This window comes from Thermobia domestica, chromosome 1 (assembly GCF_964235325.1).
Source record: "Thermobia domestica chromosome 1, izTheDome1.hap1.1, whole genome shotgun sequence".
Lineage (NCBI taxonomy): Eukaryota > Metazoa > Arthropoda > Insecta > Zygentoma > Lepismatidae > Thermobia > Thermobia domestica.
Window position 1 is genome coordinate 75,786,849 of NC_137454.1, and position 21,172 is coordinate 75,808,020.

Here is a 21,172-nt window from a genome sequence, read left to right on the forward strand (position 1 = left end):
AAGCTAATTTAAAATCAAAGAACTATATAATTAATATGCTATTACAATACAGTCGATTTCTTCCAAGTTCATGGTGACAGATAAGATGGAATATTTCATCGTTTTCTATTAGGAGAGAAAAGTAAAAATGCAAGATATAAAGATACCAGTACAAAAAGTTAGTAAGTCAAAGTGGCTTTAAAATTGGAATAAGACCTGGGTGACGATTTGGAAATCTAGGTATTGTAAGAAGATATTGTCGAGAAATATAGAGAAAATTGGAATCTACTTAGGTATTCGTACATATAAAACTGGAAGCATAGGAACAAGAGAAATAAAAGGTCACCAAAAATGTTTATGATTCGTATCTTTTTTTTTATTTATTTATATTATCTGACGCATGTTGGCATATTTTTTTAACATTTCGCAATAGTTACATTTTACTAATTCAATTTTAAGGCGATCTTTTCTTTAAAATGAGTATTTCGAAAGTAAAATAAAATGACTTCATTGGAATCTGTATTGAGTTTTGTAAATACTATAGTATGCTTATGATCACCTCTAGACTATTTAATATATTTTCAGTAAGTTGACCTATTATCAGAAGAGTTTTTCTGTCTAATATATATATAATATTCAGGTCTGATTTTTAAAAAAAATGAACAGATTATCGTATTGACATACTGTAGCTGTACAAAGATTGTTGGACATGATATATCTGCACATTCGGCTAGGGAATCTCACTTTCTAAATTCAATACTCCATTTATTGTTTTTTAAAAAATTCATCTCCCATCATTTATACAAAACACTGAATTATGTATTTCTGAGCAATGTAGAATTCGCTCGTGTACACTATGTAATTTTACATAACACATAATAACACTGAATTTACAATACATTCCTAACATAACTCGAACATATAGTTTTATCACATAGAAAAAAATATTTACATATTGCACTTTTCTCGCGTTGTACCGACTAACAAATTTTATTTTATTCTATTGCAAAAACTGTATTTCTGAATAAAAATATACGTTCTTGTCTTCTACCGAGAGAAACAATGGTAAAAAGAAGCTGTTGACAAAAGGTTCACAAAGTATATTTCGATTCATTGTCAAAAATGTTCTAGTAAAAATTTGATTTTAAAAGCTAGAGGTTAGCACGTAAACATTTTTATTTTCTTGTTTTACGAGTCTGCGTTGAATGGTGGTTAAAAATGTGTGATATAGTGGAAGGAGACTGAAGTTCTTCAGAAAAATTCACTTCATTTCCGTCTGCTATGAAACCAGCATTCCCACTTGAATTCTTGAACATGTATTATCATAGAACTTCAATTTATAGAATATATTCCACGTTGGTCCTATGAAAGTTTCAATTAGCCCATTAACTTGGGCATCTCTCTCAATTTTTTCTCATCCTTTCATTTGTCTTGATGTTCTCTTCGTAATACGTATTTTTTACATGCCGGAATACATTTTGCTTACAATAAACCATAGTGTTTTTAAAAAAATGTTTGAATAATACTTCTTCAATATTATTTGTTTGTTTATTTTTTTATTTACAGAATGCTGGCAAATGCTTTTATATCACGTGCTTACCTCTAGCATATACAAAGACAAACACACCGACTGTTTGACAAAGAGATAGAGAGACTGATTCTCCCTTTTTTTATGTGGAAGATTGAATTTCAATCATTAACCGTACTTCAGGTATTATTTTACATTAATACCTAACAAAATAATGTTTTGCTTAACAACGAAACTACTAACGTCTACTCCGTAATATGAAATGTTCATTTTCTTGTTATTGTTGCTGTTACAAGATTTTTATTATTACAAGGTAAAAGAATACCAGTAAGAAGTAAGCAAGGACCAGATACTACGTAATATATATATATATATGTATAACGTATGTAAATATATTTTGTCCTAATCGCAACGGTATTTTATAAATTCATGTACGATGCTTACGTGCTAATTTCTAAATGAACTAACTTTACTTTTCATTACCTGTGTTGAATTATAGTCAACATTTTTTTTTTTTTTCGTTGCATGTTTTGTTTCACCTGTCTCAAATTAGAAAGCAAGATATTTGTTTGAATACATTTGCACAGTAATTTATCATGTGTTTTGAAGGTACACAGCAAAAAATAAGGTGTTAAAACAACTTTAGCGTGTTATTTGTGTGTTAATTCAGTACCCAGGGTATCACCTTCCGAGCATATGAGAAATACCTCGTTACTGTCTGTGAGTATTTGCATTGTTTTTTATTGTTTGGTATGAGCAAAGCTTTACGCAGTATATTTGGCATTTTATACCAAGTAACGAGTAACATTCTGTGTGTTCTGTAATCGGTCACAATAATGGTCTTGTAAACCTGTGAATTGTTTGACAACTATCACATGAATAGCCGTGCTGCCATCTGTTTTCCTTATCTGTTATTTTTATGTCTTAGCACGTAAGAACAGAAGATGGCAGAACTGTTACTCATGTAACTGTTGTCAGACGATTCATAAGTTTACAAAACTATTATTGTAGAAAACAGAACGTTAGTCGTTGTTTGGTATAAATGCCAAATACTGCGTAAATATTTACATACACCAAACAATAAAAGCCAATGAAAATTCTTAGTTAGCAACTACTTATTTCTGATATGCTTGGAAGGCAATGTCCTTGGTATTGAATTAACACACAAGTAACACCCTAAAGTGGTAGTCATTTTGTGTTGTTTCAACACTTTATTTTTTGCTGTGTAATATATCCCACTTGTGTTAACACAATACTATAATATTTTCCTATTGCACAGATAAATATTAAAGAAATACTAAACGTGACAAGCTATTGGTATGAGAATTAATTTGTCGTATCTTTTATGTACAGGTTATTATTAGATTAGGTTCTATATGCCGTTAACAATATCTGAGCTTTAAGATTTCATGAATATAATCTTCAACTAACTGAAAGTGTTCCAAAATTAAATAGTATTTAATGGTATCCTGTAGTTATAATAACAGAGCCTAGGACAAGAAAGTTGTAAAGATAATATTAGCATAATGCGTAGTGAAATATTTAAAAGCACACAATTCATAGAGAAATAAAAGGGAAAATTATATACCTATAAACAATCTTGCAAATTAATGTGACATCTTATTGTTATAAATAAACTTTGAAATTAGTTTATCTATAATGTGATAATACAAATTGTGTGTGTGACAGTGCTACCTACACACACAATTTGTATTCAGATTGCATTATGTGTTGTTTAATAAAATAACTATTGTTTTAAGATCATTTATTATGGAAGAATCAATATTATCATCACAAATACACTATTTCTATATTCACACAAATTATTAATTTTTATGGTGTATTAAACGTTATACTCACTCATAACAATAAAGTCCTAATAAATTAGTTAGAAGTGTTATTTTTAACGATAAGATAATACATTAAGTTCAAAGATAGTTTATAGACATACAATTGTCTTCTCATTTCTCTGTGACAGGTGTGCTTAGATAGATAAGAGCACTAATAATTATTTTAACAGACTTATACAATTTTCATTTATGCAACATTCCTGTATTTCTGTGGTACGTGTTTTACTTTCTCCTAAACACCAGGATGAACAGTATATTCTTGACTGGTGTACGCATTTTTCGGAATTTCTACTGAACGTAATTAATGAAAGACAATTCAGGTCTTTTAAAATGTAAAATTTGAAGTTACCTAGTCAGTGAAAAGTGTGAAACAAGTTAATATTTTTGGTAAGGTAGTAACGCGCCTCTTGGAAAATTTGTTGTAACATTATAGTTAATTTACATACTGTTAAGTCTCTCTTGGAACGTAGTACTGTGGATTCAAAATATTTTACATTTAAGCTATTGTTAATTTTTTTATTATTATTTATTGATTTCTTTATTTAAAAAATGACAAAGGTGTAAGACTTAAGTGATTAATTGTACTGCTTTGATTTTCAAGTTTATTGATGTATCGTGTATATTCTATTCGGACTTTTTTCATCAACCTGTCAACCCTTGGGAATTTTTCAGTCTTAACGTCTGAAAAATATTATACCATTAATTTTGTTAAAGTACTTTTAACCTATAGCACGATAGTTAAGCCATAAAGTACGTAAGTAGCTTACAGTAATTTATAACAAATAAAATATAGGGTGAAGATTTAATTACTCATTGTGACATTGAATGTAATTATTTTAGTATAAAATGTTAACGTATTAATCTTTGTTTATATATAATGTTTATCCGAATTTTCGGTGACACTCCACTGATAGCTTTTGCGAAGGATGAAGATTCGATAAAAAAAAACTAGATTCTACTGTTACATTCTTGCTTTTAGCTTGGTGTTGTGTTCTCAAAATATTTATATTTCAATAGTCTGTTGTTGGTATTTTGCTTCCATCACAAGTTATCTTCAATTTTGTTTCCTTTCATATTTAACCCAAATAATGAAAACAAGCTAAAACTAAGATGGTCTTGAGCACAAAAAATAACTCCCACTATTTTCCTATTTGCTTCAGTGTTGCTACGTCCCGAGTCTAACCTATTTCCCATTTATTGTTAAAGAAACCCCTATGTTATTGCATAACACTTTTATCCTCGGTAACATTGGTTCCATGGCTTATCACATTGAATTATGTGATCCCAAAGTTTATCTTGCAGGCCAACGTTCTTATTCTAACAAAATGTGACTCATACGTAATTATTTAAATTTGTGAAGACATCTTGTGAAGTATTTTTACCTTGCTAATTAACTGTTTCATTTCCATTAGAAGTTTTTATAAGCCTACAGGCATTAAAAATCTATAAGAGTAACAGGGAAGAAGAAAAGAAGAAATCAACTTGAAGGCAAAGGAATCAACTTGACCAAAACTTTCATATTGGATGCAAAAGATTCTGGAAAAGTTTGGAATTGAAGTAGCACTAAAATCACCTACTAATCTGGAAAAGTATTTAACTAATTATTAAAGTTACTATTTAGACAACCAAGCCTTTTTAGGCACATATTCGGTGACATGCAAATGTAAACATATTTACATTTGCATGACAAAAGAAAATATAGCAAAAAAAAAATAAAAGAACGCTTAGGGACTCAAAAGAATAAGATCTAGCAGGGTCAGGCGTATCAAGACACCCAATGAGAAAATAATCATTTTATAAACGAGATAAAATACTTAAGAAATTTAAAGAATTACTTATGTGTTATATTTTGTTATAACCAGGAACCCAGAATTAAACCAGGATGTTAGCATACTAGATAAAATTTGGAATCACATAATTCAATGTAACAAATGCAAAATTAACATTATCCAGGATAAAAATACGCAATAACATACACACGGGTTTCTTTAACCATCGACAGGAAAATCGTTGGACTCGGGACGTGGCAACATTGCAACAAATAGAAAAATAAGGGGAGTTTTGTGTTCAAGGAAACCTTAATTTCAGCTTTTTTTTTTTCATTATTTACGTTAAATAGAAGACGAAACAAAATTGAAGATAACTTGTGGTAAAAAAAAAAAAATCAACAACAAGATATTGAAATAGATAATTTTGGGAAACACGTCAGGGTAAGAGCGAAAACCTAAGTGAATCTCAATTTTCGTCAAATTTTCATCCCTCACAAAAGGTAACAGGCACGAGTTGCTGAAAATTTGGATAAACAAATAGAAGATGTAATCAGGTAAATATTTGATTTTACGTACTCTTATATATTTTAGTATGCATTATATGTTTAAAGTATGCTATAAAATATATAAAATAGACATTCTAATGACACGCTCAGGAATTCTAATTATCATTCCATTTACAAATTTATGCAATTCGTGAATACCACCTGTAACTCTCTATTGAAGCTTTGGTCACAGAGAATAAAAACGGGAAGAAGAAAAAAAACATCAGGAAGATAAAAGGAACAAATTTCAGGATAGAGCAGTGCTGAAGACACTTTGTCAAAACCTAATATCACACGTCAGATGATAAAGAGATGGGTTACAATATGGCGGGGTTAATTTGCGCATCCTTGTGTTCATTGATGAAAGGTTGCTAACTTATGTTGGTATTTTTATTGTTATGCCAATGCTGTACATGAAACCATTCTTCCAATGCATCCCTTAACCATCCATGAATAAACAGATTTTCAAAAACCAGTCTTTCAACTTCATTCGTAGCCCTTAAATAAAATTTTTGAATCTTCTATCCTATGTTGAGTTTCTTGTAAATGTTTCGACAGTCCTGACACCGAATTTACAGATTTAGCATTCCCAATATATTCCTTCACACGGGCCTTAAGGTTTGTTGTAGTCTTTCTTGCCTGTATAACTCTTATGACAAGTGCATTTGATTTCATAGATACCTGACTTTTCATTGGGATCTATGTAATTGGAAGATGTTCTTCTCTAAAGTTTTCGGGGGTTTCAATGCGGTACAGAAACCGTACTGTGTAAAAACCTTCATCAGTGCTGTTGTTAATCTGGAAAAAGTAAGTAGTCCCACCCATTTTGGATCATTGATATCGGCTTCAGACCCATCGAAACGTGGATTCCTTCTAACCTGAGTATTCTAATGTATTAATGATGAAACTAAATATCCATTTATACTGCCAAGTTTCCATAAATGATTGATCCCTATCTGTAAGTCAGATTACAAATAGAAATCTCTACCTATAAGTGTCTCCAGCACTGCTCTGCCCTGATTAGTCCGTTTCTTTAATCTTTCTGTTTATTATTATTATTATTATTATTATTATTATTATTATTATTATTATTATTATTATTATTATTATTAACTTTACGGGAGAGTCGAAAGCTCGAAAATGCAAAAGTGATATTCAAGAATTTCATAAGTCTGTAAATAGAATGATATATAAAATTATTTTAAACTTTAGCACATAATTAAAGCATAGGAAATTACTTATATTTACTTACGCCAAACACAATATACAGTAAGAATTTTATTATAATCATTGTAACATTTAATGAGGCATAATAGTGAAAAAAATTGATTATTGCTTAAGATGACAGAAAATTTATTTCATACCTTAGCCTTTGAAACATTAGATCTGAAGAAGTAAACAACTATGGTAATTTTGACAGTATTGGTAACAGAAAAATATGTTCTTTAGTTACACTAGTGTCTTTTGTATATTCTGACCTTAAAACATAATTTCTTTGTAACTATTTATATATGTTTTCTTATATTTATCCAAAATTTTAAAAATCTTAATCATTTCATTTCTGAATTAACCAAAAAAAATACTGTATCTGTCGTTGCGTAATTTTAATGAGTTCAAAAAAAAAAAAAAAAAAATAGCCAACAATAAGGAATGTATTTCGCCTTGTCTTCAGTTCCTGAAATGATTTATTGACTTTTAGTATATTTAACAATTGTTTTTTGTTCTTTGTTTCTCGTTTGGATACAGCATAATAGGTACTAGAGTATTACAATCACATGCTATCATATATTCTAATATACAGACGTTGAAACAAACTAATATCATTTAATAACTATTCTGTATCTAAAAAGTTGTCATGAAGAATCTCATAATAATTTAATGACTTTGTTTCAATATCCAGAATAATACATAGTTGTAATTTGAAATGCTTATTATTTGAGCAGTTTTATTGTGCGATTTTCATATTTCTTAATCTGAAAAGTCGGTATAATTTTTTTTTTTAAATATTCAAATGACTTATTATTCTCTTGGATAACCAACTGCTAAGACAAAAGCTATATCGTTATTTATACTGTATATTGACACAAATTCTGATTGACATTAAAACGAGACAAGTAGGTAGTCGGAACAACTTGAAACCATTGGTGTATCTATATTGGCACCAGCTTGGTGCGGTTTGGATGAATTTGTGTAAGAAAAGAAAAAATGAACATCGAAATAGCTTAAGATCTGGTCTACAAAACAGTGGTAAAGATCATAAAATAAGCAAATCCAATATCAAAAGCTTAAATAATACATGGAAAGATTAATGAGCTCAAAATATTTAATCAAATGTTATCCTTTCTCTCAGTTTTTGATCAGATAAATCTCTGAGACTTTCTATTACCATTTACAAGATCATTATTCTAATGTACATGTTACATTTAATGCTTAATATGTTTAAATCTCTTTCATACAAAGAGTTACGGTTTTCAGGATACAAAATGGGTATCTGTCTGAACACTTGTTAAGATTTTTTAAAATCAAAAGTACATAGTGTGCCAGTGTTACGTAAGCTATAAAAGGAAGTGCATTATTCATTCCAAATATGTATAATAGATTTACAAGTAAAAACAATAGAAAAATGAATATGCAAGTCAATTGAAAAAAAAATCATTCAAAATAAGTACATATTGAGAAATATATAGTAGAAACTACAATACTCTCTTAAATGCATACAATATTACACATCTTTCTTCTCATTGTCTTATGTACAAATTCTATATTCAAAATGTAACAAAATGCCTTTTTTACAGACAATTCCAACTTTTGTGTTAAACTTCGGAATATTCGCTCCTGTTTTTCATATTATTTTAAAAAGATGGACTAGATTTATCCACAGTAATGCTCCTATGCATATATCATTCACCATTCACTTATGGCCAACTACAACAATCGAGAAGGGCTGAAATGAAAAAACAAAAAAAACATTACTACTATCTTTTATACATTGTGATTATCATATTGAATGAATGTTAATTTAATAAATATGTGTCTGCAATTTAAGTATTAGATTTAGGAAATTACTAGAATTTTACAAGGATGTTATTTCACCTGACCTTTGTCCCTTGAGGTTTCTAGAAAAGCATAGTATCACACAACTAACACAGCAGACCATAGTATTTCGTACAAAGCAGTACCAGGCGTTTAGTTTAGTTTATGTGTATCTTAAATCCATATGCGTTTAACATACATCGTCGACCGTGATCTTTACATACACACTTCTGTGTGCCATAAACTGGAAAATTAACACACCAGGCAATATAATCATTATAATTTAATTTCGGTAGAATTTGAAGTGTTAAGAAAGCATTTGTATTATATTTTCTTCATATGTACAATCTCACATGTGATTTTTACTGATTACTTATGTTAAATTGATTTATTGCGACTTTACACCTTTGAAAAAATTTCTGAAAGACACGACTTGTAACCCGCTGTAATGCAATTACTTTCTAGAAACTTTCTTAAAAAAAAAAAAAAAAAAAAAAAAAAAAAAAAAAAAAACAGCTTAATAGTTTCCAATTCTTGTTAATTAGATCCAAGTCCCACATTAATACAGTATTAATGTAAGTAGTTTAAGACAGTTCTCTTTCTCTGCTACACCATAAAAAATAGAATTTTATATTCTTTCTAATTATTATTAAAGAAAACAAAGTGTGAGGGAGTTATCATTTGTTCAAACAAGTCACAGTACAGTGAAAACAATGCAATGTAATATAATCAACTTCTTTTAATGTTTGGTTGGAAAATAATAACAATAAAGATTAAACTATTATGTTAATGTGTTCATTTTTGGATTCAAAATTTTGAATTTTTATACTTAATGTTGATGTTTCCATAAAATCTTTCCATACCGAAATAACAATAACGTGTAACAAAATATTATGGAGACCTATATAATCAGAAAATATTATCTAAATATTCCTGTACTTCAGCTCGGTATATGGCGCCATATAATCAAAGATTTGATATATATATATATATATATATATATATATATATATATATATATATATATATATATATATATATATATATATATATATATACAGGGTGGGCCATTTTAATTAATCCACGGAAATATCTGAAAAATGATAAAACATAGAAGAAATGTTTGAAGTACACGTTATATATTGCTAAGGGGGAAAACTAATTCCGCCAAAAGTATCTCTCCTCGCCCCCCGTAAATGGGGGTAACGGGGGGTAACTTTGAAATCTCAAATGGGAACATGGGTCGAGTAATACCTCGTTCGAAAGGTCTTGGAAAACTAAGTAACGCTGTACCAAAAGATGTTTCATATTGTGCACCAGTTTCAAAATGGCCGCCATGATATGGTTCGGAAACTCCAGTACCCGTAGTATGAAAACCATGGAAGGTAAATGAATGGAACAAAATTGAAATACGTAAATATCATAGGATGATCCCTGTGATCCCAGTGGCCTCCCTGAAGGGGTCTTGGGGGCTAACTTCAAAATTTCAATGTCCGACCGGACAACGGTTCGGGCGTACGCTTGACCTACCCAATGCTGTTTGGAAGGCAGACTTCATGGATAGAGAATTGGTGCACTGAGTTAATGCGGATGACCACAGTTACATTTTGAGTAACTATTAGCGGCCTTTTGAGAACACTGCCATTTCACCTCAATCGTTTTCTCCTGCAAGATGTTTGATTTTGCAAGATTTATCGAACGAGGTACCACTCGACTCATGTTACTATTTGAAATTTTGAAGTTAGCCCCCAAGACCCCTTTAGGGAGGCCACTGGGATCACAGGGACCACACCGTTCGATATGCCCTATGATATTTACGTATTTCAATTTTGTTCCATTCATTTACCTTCCATGGTTTTCACACTACGAGTACTGGAGTTTCCGAACCATTTTGTGGCGGCCATTTTGAAACCGGTGCACAATATGGAACATCTTTTGGTACAGCGATACTTAGTTTTCCAAGACCTTTCGAACGATGTATTACTCGACCCATGTTCCCATTTGATATTTCAAAGTTACCCCCCGTTACCCCTATTTAGGGGGGGCGGGGAGGGGTACTTTTGGCGGAATTGGGTTTCCCCCTTAGCAATATATAACGTGTACTTGAAACATTTCTTCTATGTTTTATCATTTTTCAGATATTTCCGTGGATTAATTAAAATGGCCCACCCTGTATATATATATATATACACACTAACTACTGGTCGCTTATCGTTGCATATAACCTTTTATATTGATATACAGAGGTTGATTCATTTATATTGAGCCGAATTTGAATGCGCAACTTACCTAGGAAATGCTATGTTTCCATCACCGGTTGTGTTCGATCTGCACATCACCTTTACTAACTATTGCCCGTCATCGGACTTTCCATCATAGGAGATTCAGTTGCAGCTGGACCACGGATATTGCATCCCACTGCTCCTTACAGGCTTTCCATAGGCCGGAGACGGTAAAACCGACAATGGGACAGGCGCCGCATAAGGAGTCCGAAAGGACAATAGTCCATTGGGCTGGCGTCTGACTCTTGACAGGGATATTAGAAAAGGGAAATGCCGAAATTCCAGTTCCATATGGCGATAGAATTCTAGTAATGTTTTCACTGTATGGCTGGACCCCTTATCTTGGTGTAGTTCAACCTGGTTCACGTCTTGTCCATACAATCTGGGATTCCATGCTAGTACATTTCAATCAGGACATGAGTCTAGCCGCGGTGGCTCAGTGCTAGAGCGTTCACCTCTGGTGCTAGGGGTCTCGGGTTCAAACCCTGCTCCCGCCAAGTGAACTTTGTGGTGGACAAACACCGTGTGCGTGGGTTTTCTCGGGTTTCTCCCGTTTCCTCCCACTTTCTTCATTCCACCATTTCATTCATTACTCATTATCACCGTCTCCTTTAGCCTAACCGGCATAACCGTGGGACGTAAAACTCAAAATTTCATTTCATTTCATTTCATTTTTTTTCAGGACATGAGTCTAGTAGTAAGCAGCATTAATTTTGACGTTCTGCTCCACCTTTCGGAGATGCAGTTTGTCCCTGCACGAGAAACTGGCCACAATCAATGAACTCTTTTCGGAAATTCTCTGCGCACTGACGGAAGAACGTGCTCTTGCCCTTAGCGTCAACAAGTCTGTATGTAATGGCACGAACTTTACCACGGTCTGGAGATAAATACACACCTCATCAAGGGTAATAACAAACTTTCACCGATCACCTGCGAGATGAGGTTCATACAGCCTCCTGCAATTCCTTTTTCGCTCAGCCACATGACATAGATTCAGGACGTACACATTGCTCTTGCGAACAACCATGAAACATAAATCCCTGTGAATGGTGCGATTGATTGTCGCCTGCTATTTGAGGCACTTGCTGGACATCGCACGCAGTAGGGGGGAGGGAGGAATTTTTAAAGGTCGCTATACGCCGAACCACACGCAGTAATGGCAAGGTCCTCCACGGGAGGTCGGTTTCTAGTTCCTTGCGTCAATGTGGTAGGCTCAGGATTCTGTACCGCATATTTTCGTATAATTCGATTCACAGTGGCACAACTGGCAGGAAAATTACGCATTGACACATCTCTACGATGCGCGACACCGTGAACTTGGCGTCCCAAAGGACCGCAATGAACCCGGTCCATTATCTATTCAGTTTCGGTGGCATCAGCCTACTATAGACCATACTGCTCTACTACGTGACTAACGAGATATTGTTGCTTGCCTCGTGGCAATCTCACGGCGATGAGTTACGCATGTGCGGAACAGTTGCACATGGGCTTCGGCTCAATATAAATGAATCAACCTTCGTATTCTCTTTCTCTTCTGTAACTACATCAATTTTCATTATTTTTTAAAATCTTGTTAATATTATAGCTTGTCTTTCTCCATTAAAACTTGATTACTACCTTCTAAATTTTTATATTTATTTTATTCTGTTCTCATCAATTCAGAGCTTCTGAAGGAAATACACCACGAAAAATACTCTTCTTTTAAGAGTTTGTTGCAACTTCGTAATGCACAATCAGCAATAAAAGTATCTCTCTTTCTTGGAAATGCTTTTCATAATACACAGAAAGAAAATATCATTCTTCTTAGCTCTTTCAATATACATATTTGGAGTTTGATGTATATCTATATTCGTCAACACAAAAACAGTAAGTTTGAAAAAGTATTCTCTCAGTGAATTGACATCATATAATAATCTTAAAGAATTTTATAGTAAGAGAAATACATAAAAGAGACATAAAGAAATTCAAACTGTTATAAAGATAGGTATTTTTTCTAGAAAATCGCTTACTGTGCAAGATTTAATTACAAAAAAAAAAAAAAAAAAAAAAAAAAAATCTGAAATGTCAATATACTTTAAATTGCGAGAACTTTGCAAAACATAAAATATGTACACGAGGCTGTGGGTGCACTCAATACAAAACATAGCATCATTAACATAATAATTTGAATTTTAAAAGGGAGTAAAACAGTTTAATAAGTGACAAAATTTCAAGATTGTTAAAAGAAAATAGAAAATAGAGAAGCAAACAAACTTTATAAAGATACGGAAAGAATTAACATGACATAACATATAGTGATGCCTAATTATTATGAGATAATGATATTTATTTCGTAGAATTGCCAAATAAAGTTTTTAATAGTGCATCCTATAAACATACATAATGTAAACATTCATGCTAAAAATAAAACATTTCTTTATTCAGTGGCATATTTTATGGGAAGTGCATAACCTGAAATTAAAGTTGTAAATTTGACAGCTTTATATATTTTTTATTGAGTGGAAGTTTCTTTGAATGAATGCAAATTAAACAGTGAAAGATACAAATAAAGATTATAGTTAAACATTAGATTGCTGAATCCTTTTATAAATTCTCTCATATGCAGTGGCGTATTTAAGGGGGGCATCCGGGCTAAAGCCCCGCCCCGAAATTCACTAAACTATTTTAAAGTAAATGGACTATCTTGCAGAATAAATTTAGCAAAGCGCCCTCCGAAACAAAATCGTATATACGCCACTGCTCATATGATCCTGTTATTAGATTAATTTGTGGTAGCTTTCATCCCAATTTCCACATTTTAACAAGGTTAATTAAAAAAGGATTAGAATTTAAAAAATAACCGAAATAAAAGAGGTGGAATTAATCAAAAAAAGGAAGGTTACTATAAAGATAACCAAGAAAGTTCTGTCGCTTTTTGTGGAGGTCTGTGTTCAATTGATCCTCACACCGTAAGTTGAATGCGGATAGAAATAAGACGCAAGGTCACTTGTTGGTGTGGGTATATCCAACACACTACCTGGTTGTGACAATTCAGTTACACCGTGAACTTGCGTAAGGACAAAGTGAACATGGGACCTCCACAGAGGTCATAAGGGCGTCTATGCTGTACGAATTCAAACTGTGGTCAAACGCCACTGCAGCGGGGCGGAAGATATGCCAGGCCTTTGGGGGTGTCATGAATACGCAGACCCCCAAGCGCATGAGTGCAGCGGTGGTTTAACAAGTTTAATGACGGTGACAAAACACTTGAAGATGAACCACGTGCCGGAAGACCAACACATGTACAGAATGAAGATCTTCGGGCAGCAATCGAGACGAACAATAGCTAAACATGTGAGGAACTGGGACTACAATTCAGTATGAGTGGGAAAACCATTCGGAAGCACCTCCATCAACTTGGGAAACATTACAAGTTGTTTCGATGAGTCTCACATGATTTGATTCCGGGCCAGAAGGCAACGCGAGCATACACCTGTGTTTCTTTGCTGTCTCGTCTGAGGAAGGAGCCGTTTCTGGACAGGGTGTTGATGTGATGAGAAGTGAGTCCTGTACGAAGCTCCACGGCACCGTCATTATTGGTAAGCGTCCCATGAATAGCCGGACTCAGCACTGCACCAGAACAAGGTCCTCCTGAGTGTTTGGTGGACTGATCGCGGCATCGTGTATCGGGAACTGCTACCAGCTGGTCAGAGCATCAATGCAACTGTGTTCAGCAGTTGAGCCGTGTTCAAGAAAAACTCAAAAATCTGGAACCAGCACTTCTGAATTGCAAAAGAGTCCTGTATTATGGGACAGCGCTAAGCCACACGTGGCTAGGATAACCCGGAACACCATTCTACGCCTTGGAATGGAAACACTATTGCATCTGCCATACTCCCCGGACATTGCACCGTCCGATTATCACCTGTTTCATTCCTTGGGCAATCACTTTAGACGATGCCAGTTCAAATCCATAGTAGAGATGCAAAATGCATTTGATATATTCTTTGCTTCACGGCCCACCAAGTTCTACTGCGATAGCTTCCATGGCCTTCCAGAACGTTGGCAGAAGGTCGTCGATGCTGATGGGGACTGTTTTTGATCTTCCAGGTACGTCTTAGGTGACATATCGATGTTCGAAGGAGGTGGGTGAAAAAGCGACAGAACTTTCTTGGTTATCTTTATATTTGTCACTTTCCACTGAGGAATATTGAATCATGTTTTGGTGATCAGCACTGCCAAGCCTTCTTTAATTTCCTCTCAGAAGTGCAAAAAGAACATTTAGAAGTTTCTCTCCTCTACATCTTTTTGATTCGAACTCAGGTCTTCTAAGTCCAAATGTCACACTTTGTCATTTCATGCTAACTCTGTAGGTTATACAGGGTGGTCGTGCATGAATGTCGGAAAATTCGTGAGAATAATCTACAGGTAAAAACAAGCAAAAAATGTCATATAAACATTGGGTGAATGCGGCTTCGTTTGGACGCTAGAGGCGTCTGAAATGTCACCTTCCGAGGCGGCAATTTGCAATATCTCAAGAACGGAGAGAAATACGAATGTCGGGTCAAAACATATCAAAGGAAACCCCATCCGAAGAATCCAATTATGCATAAGTGGTGGCGAAACAGTGGCGGCGCAAGAGAGGGGCACAAAGAAAGTGAATGAAACATTGAGAAAAGTGAACAATTTACACTGAAAAATTGTAGGAGGGGATGTTACTTGGAATATGCAACAATAAATGTTAATGAACAAAGGCAACAACGGCTAGTGTGTAGGGACTTTATGAGTGGCGGATTGTATGAATACAGTATCTTTGTAATGGTGAGAAATAGGAATGTCGGGTCAAAAGATATCAAAGGAAATGCCATCCGAAGAATCCAATTATGTATAAGTGATGGCAAAACAGTGGCGGCGCCAGGGGAAGCACAAAGAAAGTGAATGAAACATGGAGAAAAGTTGAAATTGGTGAAAACACAACTATTTGAAAGCAATCAGGAAACAAGGAATACAACTCTAGGTGTACTGTATGATACATGTCCGATGACAGAGTGCGCATAGCTATAGTAGGTGGAACAAGGGGGCGTGCAGAGCGTCGCGTAGTAGAGTTAGTTATAGGAGTAGTGAAAGCGTGGGTAACGAGAGCGTTCGCATCTAAGGTGCAGAGGACAGCGCACAGTTCATTCGTACTGAATGGGGCAATGACAGTAACAGCACAAGCGTTTTAGTGCTACACTCTACAGGCGGGGCAGTAATCCATGTGTATGTGAATGTGGTTTACTTTGTGTCGTGTGAAACAGTGTTGATGTTGACAAGCGCTATGTGTAATACACCACAATGAATAGGGTAGTATACACTAACGCCGAAATGGCAGATATGCATTTGATGTACGGCTTAGCGGAAGGTAATGCAGAAGAAGCATGTAGGTTATATGCGGAACGCTACCCAGATCGACAAATTCCAACACCGGGGATGTTTATTCGTATTCATCAGCGATTGTGGGACACTGAGTCATTCCTTCCCAACACAGACATTCCGAGACGACGACACGTTCCAACACCCCACCTGGAAGAGAGGGTACTCCGACATGTGACCCGGAACCCGAGTATTAGTACCCGACGAATAGCAAGGCAGGAACACGTTTCGCATCAAGTCGTGGTAAGCATCTTGCATAGTAATAATCTCAGACCATACCACGTACAACGAACGCATGCGTTATACGATGGTGACTATGAAACTCGACGACGTTTCTGTCGTTGGTTATACCGCCGCTGCCGTGTATCACCAGCCTTTCTAACACAGGTATTGTTCTCGGATGAGGCGTTATTCACACGGGATGGCATCACAAATTTCCACAATGACCATCGATGGGCACTCAACAACCCGCATGCAATTGTAGAGACGAAGCATCAACAGCGTTTCCAATTGCATGTGTGGGCTGGTATTATTGGCGACAACGTTGTGGGACCACATTTCTTACCACAGCGATTGAACGCAATATCGTATCTCCAGTTTCTGACTCAGAACCTACCTATTCTGCTTGAAGATGTGCCACTGAGAACACGACAGTGTATGTGGTTTATGCATGAAGGCGCCCCTGTCCACTCATGTCTCACCATTCGTGCATATCTGAACAAAACATTTCCACGCAGGTGGATAGATCGTGGTGGAAGACAAGAATGGCCCCCACGTTCACCCGACCTGAATCCCCTAGATCTTTTCCTGTGGGGTTACGTGAAGAGTCTCGTGTATACACGGCCCCTGCATGATGTTGAAGATCTTCGCCAGCGTGTATGTGCTGCATTTGCCACATTACGGCAAACGCCAGCGATATTGGCACCAGTCAGACAATCCTTACGCCATCGTGTAACTGTCTGTCTCGACGAACAAGGAGGACATATTGAACAGCTGCTATAGAATAGCATTATGTTGACCATGGTAAGTACAATACCTCTTGTTTTTACAGTACACTGGGTCTCATCTTCCATACGTGTTTTTTACGATCTGCACGTTTCATCACTAAGAGTGTTTAACAGTTTCTTTGCAGCTCCCATGCGCCGCCACTGTTTCGCAGTACGTGTGCATAATTGGATTCTTCGGATGGGATTTCCTTTGATATCTTTTCACCCGACATTTCTATTTCTCTCCGTTAAAATGATACTATATTTCAACATTCCACCTCTCATAGTGTCCCTACAGCGTAGCCATTGTTGCCTTTGTTCATTAACATTTGTTGTTGCATGTTCCATATAACATCCGCTCCTAGAGTTTGTCAGTGTAAATTGTTCACCTTTCTCCGCATTTCATTCACTTTCTTTATGCTTCCCCTGGCGCCGCCACTGTTTCGCCATCACTTATACATAATTGGATTCTTCGGATGGCATTTCCTTTGATATCTTTTGACCCGACATTCCTATTTCTCACCATTACAAAGATACTGTATTCCTACAATCCGCCTCTCATAAAGTCCCTACAGACTAGCCGCTGTTGCCTTTGTTCATTAACATTTGTTGTTGCATATTCCAAGTAACATCCCCTCCTACAATTTTTCAGTGTAAATTGTTCACTTTTCTCAATGTTTCATTTACTTTCTTTGTGGCCCCCTCTAGCGCCGCCACTGTTTCGCCACCACTTATGCATAATTGGATTCTTCGGATGGGGTTTCCTTTGATATGTTTTGACCCGACATTCGTATTTCTCTCCGTTCTTGAGATATTGCAAATTGCCGCCTCGGAAGGTGACATTTCAGACGCCTCTAGCGTCCAAACGAAGCCGCATTCACCCAATGTTTATATGACATTTTTGCTTGTTTTTACGTGTAGATTCATCTCACGAATTTCCCGACATTCATGCACGACCACCCTGTATATAATAACGAAACTAATTAGGTTACCCTGTTATGCATAAAACTTTTTAATTAAGTCAAGTCAAACAAACTAATGCCTAATATGAAATCAGTTTGGATGGTAATTTTATGAAGCATTAAACGGGTGGTCTTTAATGATTCATTTTAACGCTTTTGTTGATGTCGGTTAATTTTAGATTTTTGTTAACAGGTACAGTTTGGGGAATGAGACATCTTTAAAAAATCACCTTCTTTTTGTCATATTAAAAGTAATATGTTCCCAAATTAAAAGTGAATGATTTTCACATAGAGAATGTTGCAAATAATCTCTTATATTTCTTTTCCTCCTTCCAATAAAATGTTTGTTTCCTGAATACTACTTTATTATAGAGGGTGTCCGAGAAATAGGGACGAATATTAAAGTGCTATAAAACTAATATAAAATATATTAAAAAAAAATATAAACACATTGAGTAACTTCTCCTATTTATGTATACATAGACATACACATTAGATAATTTTCTCACATTTATGTATGAAAAATTGTATCCGACATATGACCACCCAAGGCTGCACGGCAATGAGCAATGCGTTCATTGAAATTTGCGATGACGTGTTCACAAATATCTGATGTGATGCAGTTAATAACCCTCTTAATTTCATCCTTCAGTTGTCGTATTGTCCGTGGTTTGTTCACGTACACTTTAGATTTCACAAATCCCCACAAAAAAAGTCACAAGGGGTAAGATCGCATGATCTGGCAGGCTATTACTGATTTCCCCGCAAAGAGAGAATTTTTTGAGGAAACTTTTCATTCAGCAGACTAATTGTTTCACGGGATGTGTGACAGGTCGCACCACTTTGCTGAAACCAAAAACCGTCATTTTCAATTTCCATTTCATTCAAAACTGGGAAAAAACAATCTGAAAGCATGTGTCTGTAACGGTCGCCGTTCACACTGACGCCAGCTTCCTCATCGTCTTCAAAAAAAAGTACGGGCCAATCACTCCTCCTGTCCGTCCAGTTTGCTTAACATTTAACACTGACCCCGTTGTCTCAAACTTTAGGACCAACTTCCGAACTGATGATTCAGTAGGAGCAACATTGCGTCCAAGTGTCACACGCAAATCTCGAACGGTTGCCGTGGGACTTTCCTTGTTTTTGTAATAACTTTTAATCATTTGGATGCGTTGCTTTGTTGTCAAATGCCCTATGCCGAAATAAACACCAGCCAACAATGCTCACCACACAGGCTACTAATCGGAAGGATAAAGGATAACAAACATGGTAAAACCACGGCTGCCAACCGTCATATGACAAAATGGTGCGAAATTCAAATTCGTCCTTATTTCCCGGGCACCCTCTATATAAATAACATAAATTATTACTAGTGCTAGTTGAGAAATTGGATACAAACACATAATCAAAATATTATTTTCTCCACTTCCGAAAGCAAATTATAAAAATTCTGGTAATGCTGATCACTAAAACGTAATTTCATATTCTGTGTGAGAAAATAACATAATAATAATAATAATAATAATAATAATAATAATAATAATAATAATAATAATAATAATAATAATAATAATAATAATAATAAATTTTAATCGTCCTTATCGTACTATATCTTTAATTGTACTATATCTTACCTTAATCCTTTTCTTCTCACTTTGCCTAAACTTGAAAAATCGGCCGAAGCAGAAGTCACATAATAGTTGGAACATATTATAGATTATTTTATTCATAAATAACATAGTTTTAAGAATTTAACGCTATACAACACATGCAAATATCCGTAATTGACATGGGGCCGCTGTCGCTCAGCGGTAAAAGCGTTAACCTCTGGTACGTAAGGTCCCTGCTTTGACCGCCAATTGAAAATTGTGGTGGACAAACACCGTGTGCGTGGGTTTTCTCGGGATTCTCCCGTTTCCTCCCACTTTCTTTTCACCATTTCATTCATCTCTCATCATCACCGTCTCCTTTAGCCTAACCGGCATAACCGTGGGACGTAAAACTCAAAAATCGTATTTCATTTTTTCCCTGGTTTGATCTCAGTTTGCACCAAGTGGGGTTTGTAGTAGACAAATACCATGTTTGTGGGTTTTCTCGGGTTTTTCCCTTTCGTCCCACTTTATATATTCCAGTATTTCATTCATTCTCATCCTCGCCGTCTCTAACATAATCGTGGAATGTAAAACCGGAAGGTTTCTGTAGATAATATGTGTTCAAAAATTAATTAATTAATTAATTAATTAATAAATTATGTGTTGAGGCATTTTAAAATGGATTTCATTTAACAACAGAATAACTTAAATGTATTTGATCCTACCTAAGCTCTTCATGCATAAAGGTTTGAGAAGTGCTTCTGAATTCTACACAACATACTCTTAAAGGCTAATGGATGTATTTATTTATATACAGTATATACACACACAGCCATTGAAGAAGCAGTGAAAGTGAGTCAATTATAAAGAAGTATTTATATATATACATAAGGAGAGAGATCGAGATAAATAATTATCTGGACATGCTTCACCTCTCACTTTTTTCCCAAATCTGTTGACTAGAAGATTCACAGCCTCGTAGTTCTGTTGTAGCAGCTAAAGGAAAGGAAAAGTTTACGATGTCAATTGTTAAATTTGTTAACTAATACTCTATATACATACATAATACATCTAATTACTATACTACTAGTTGATCAATGCCACTTAATAGAATTCATCAAAGGTTTTCAGAGGAAATATATTACATGGAAAGCATCATTACTGCACATTTATCTAACTTCTCTTGAACCAGTTATTATGGAGAACTACAGTTTCTCTATGCAGGGTATTTCACAGATTCTTAAGTATTTTGGCA

At 35.0% G+C, this 21,172-nt stretch overlaps 1 protein-coding gene across 7 annotated transcripts in view; it reads right to left on the reverse strand.

Moving 5' to 3' along the window:
• Positions 1–333: 333 nt before the first annotated feature.
• The window catches only part of LOC145686394 (uncharacterized), a 105,671-nt gene continuing 84,832 nt past the window's right edge, over positions 334–21,172 (reverse strand). For 3 of the 7 annotated variants that reach the window (XR_014131609.1, XM_081759677.1, XM_081759694.1), the window contains exons 8-9: positions 20,850–20,913; positions 334–8,615 (exon numbers count right to left, since the gene is read on the reverse strand). Coding sequence is in view for 4 of the 7 variants with exons in the window: in XM_081759677.1 (XP_081615803.1) it covers positions 20,886–20,913 (28 nt within the window). In the remaining 3 variants the exon portion in view is untranslated. The remainder of the gene's footprint in view (positions 8,616–20,849; positions 20,914–21,172) is intronic. The other 4 variants (XR_014131610.1, XM_081759686.1, XR_014131611.1 and 1 more) reach the window with 2 other exon arrangements.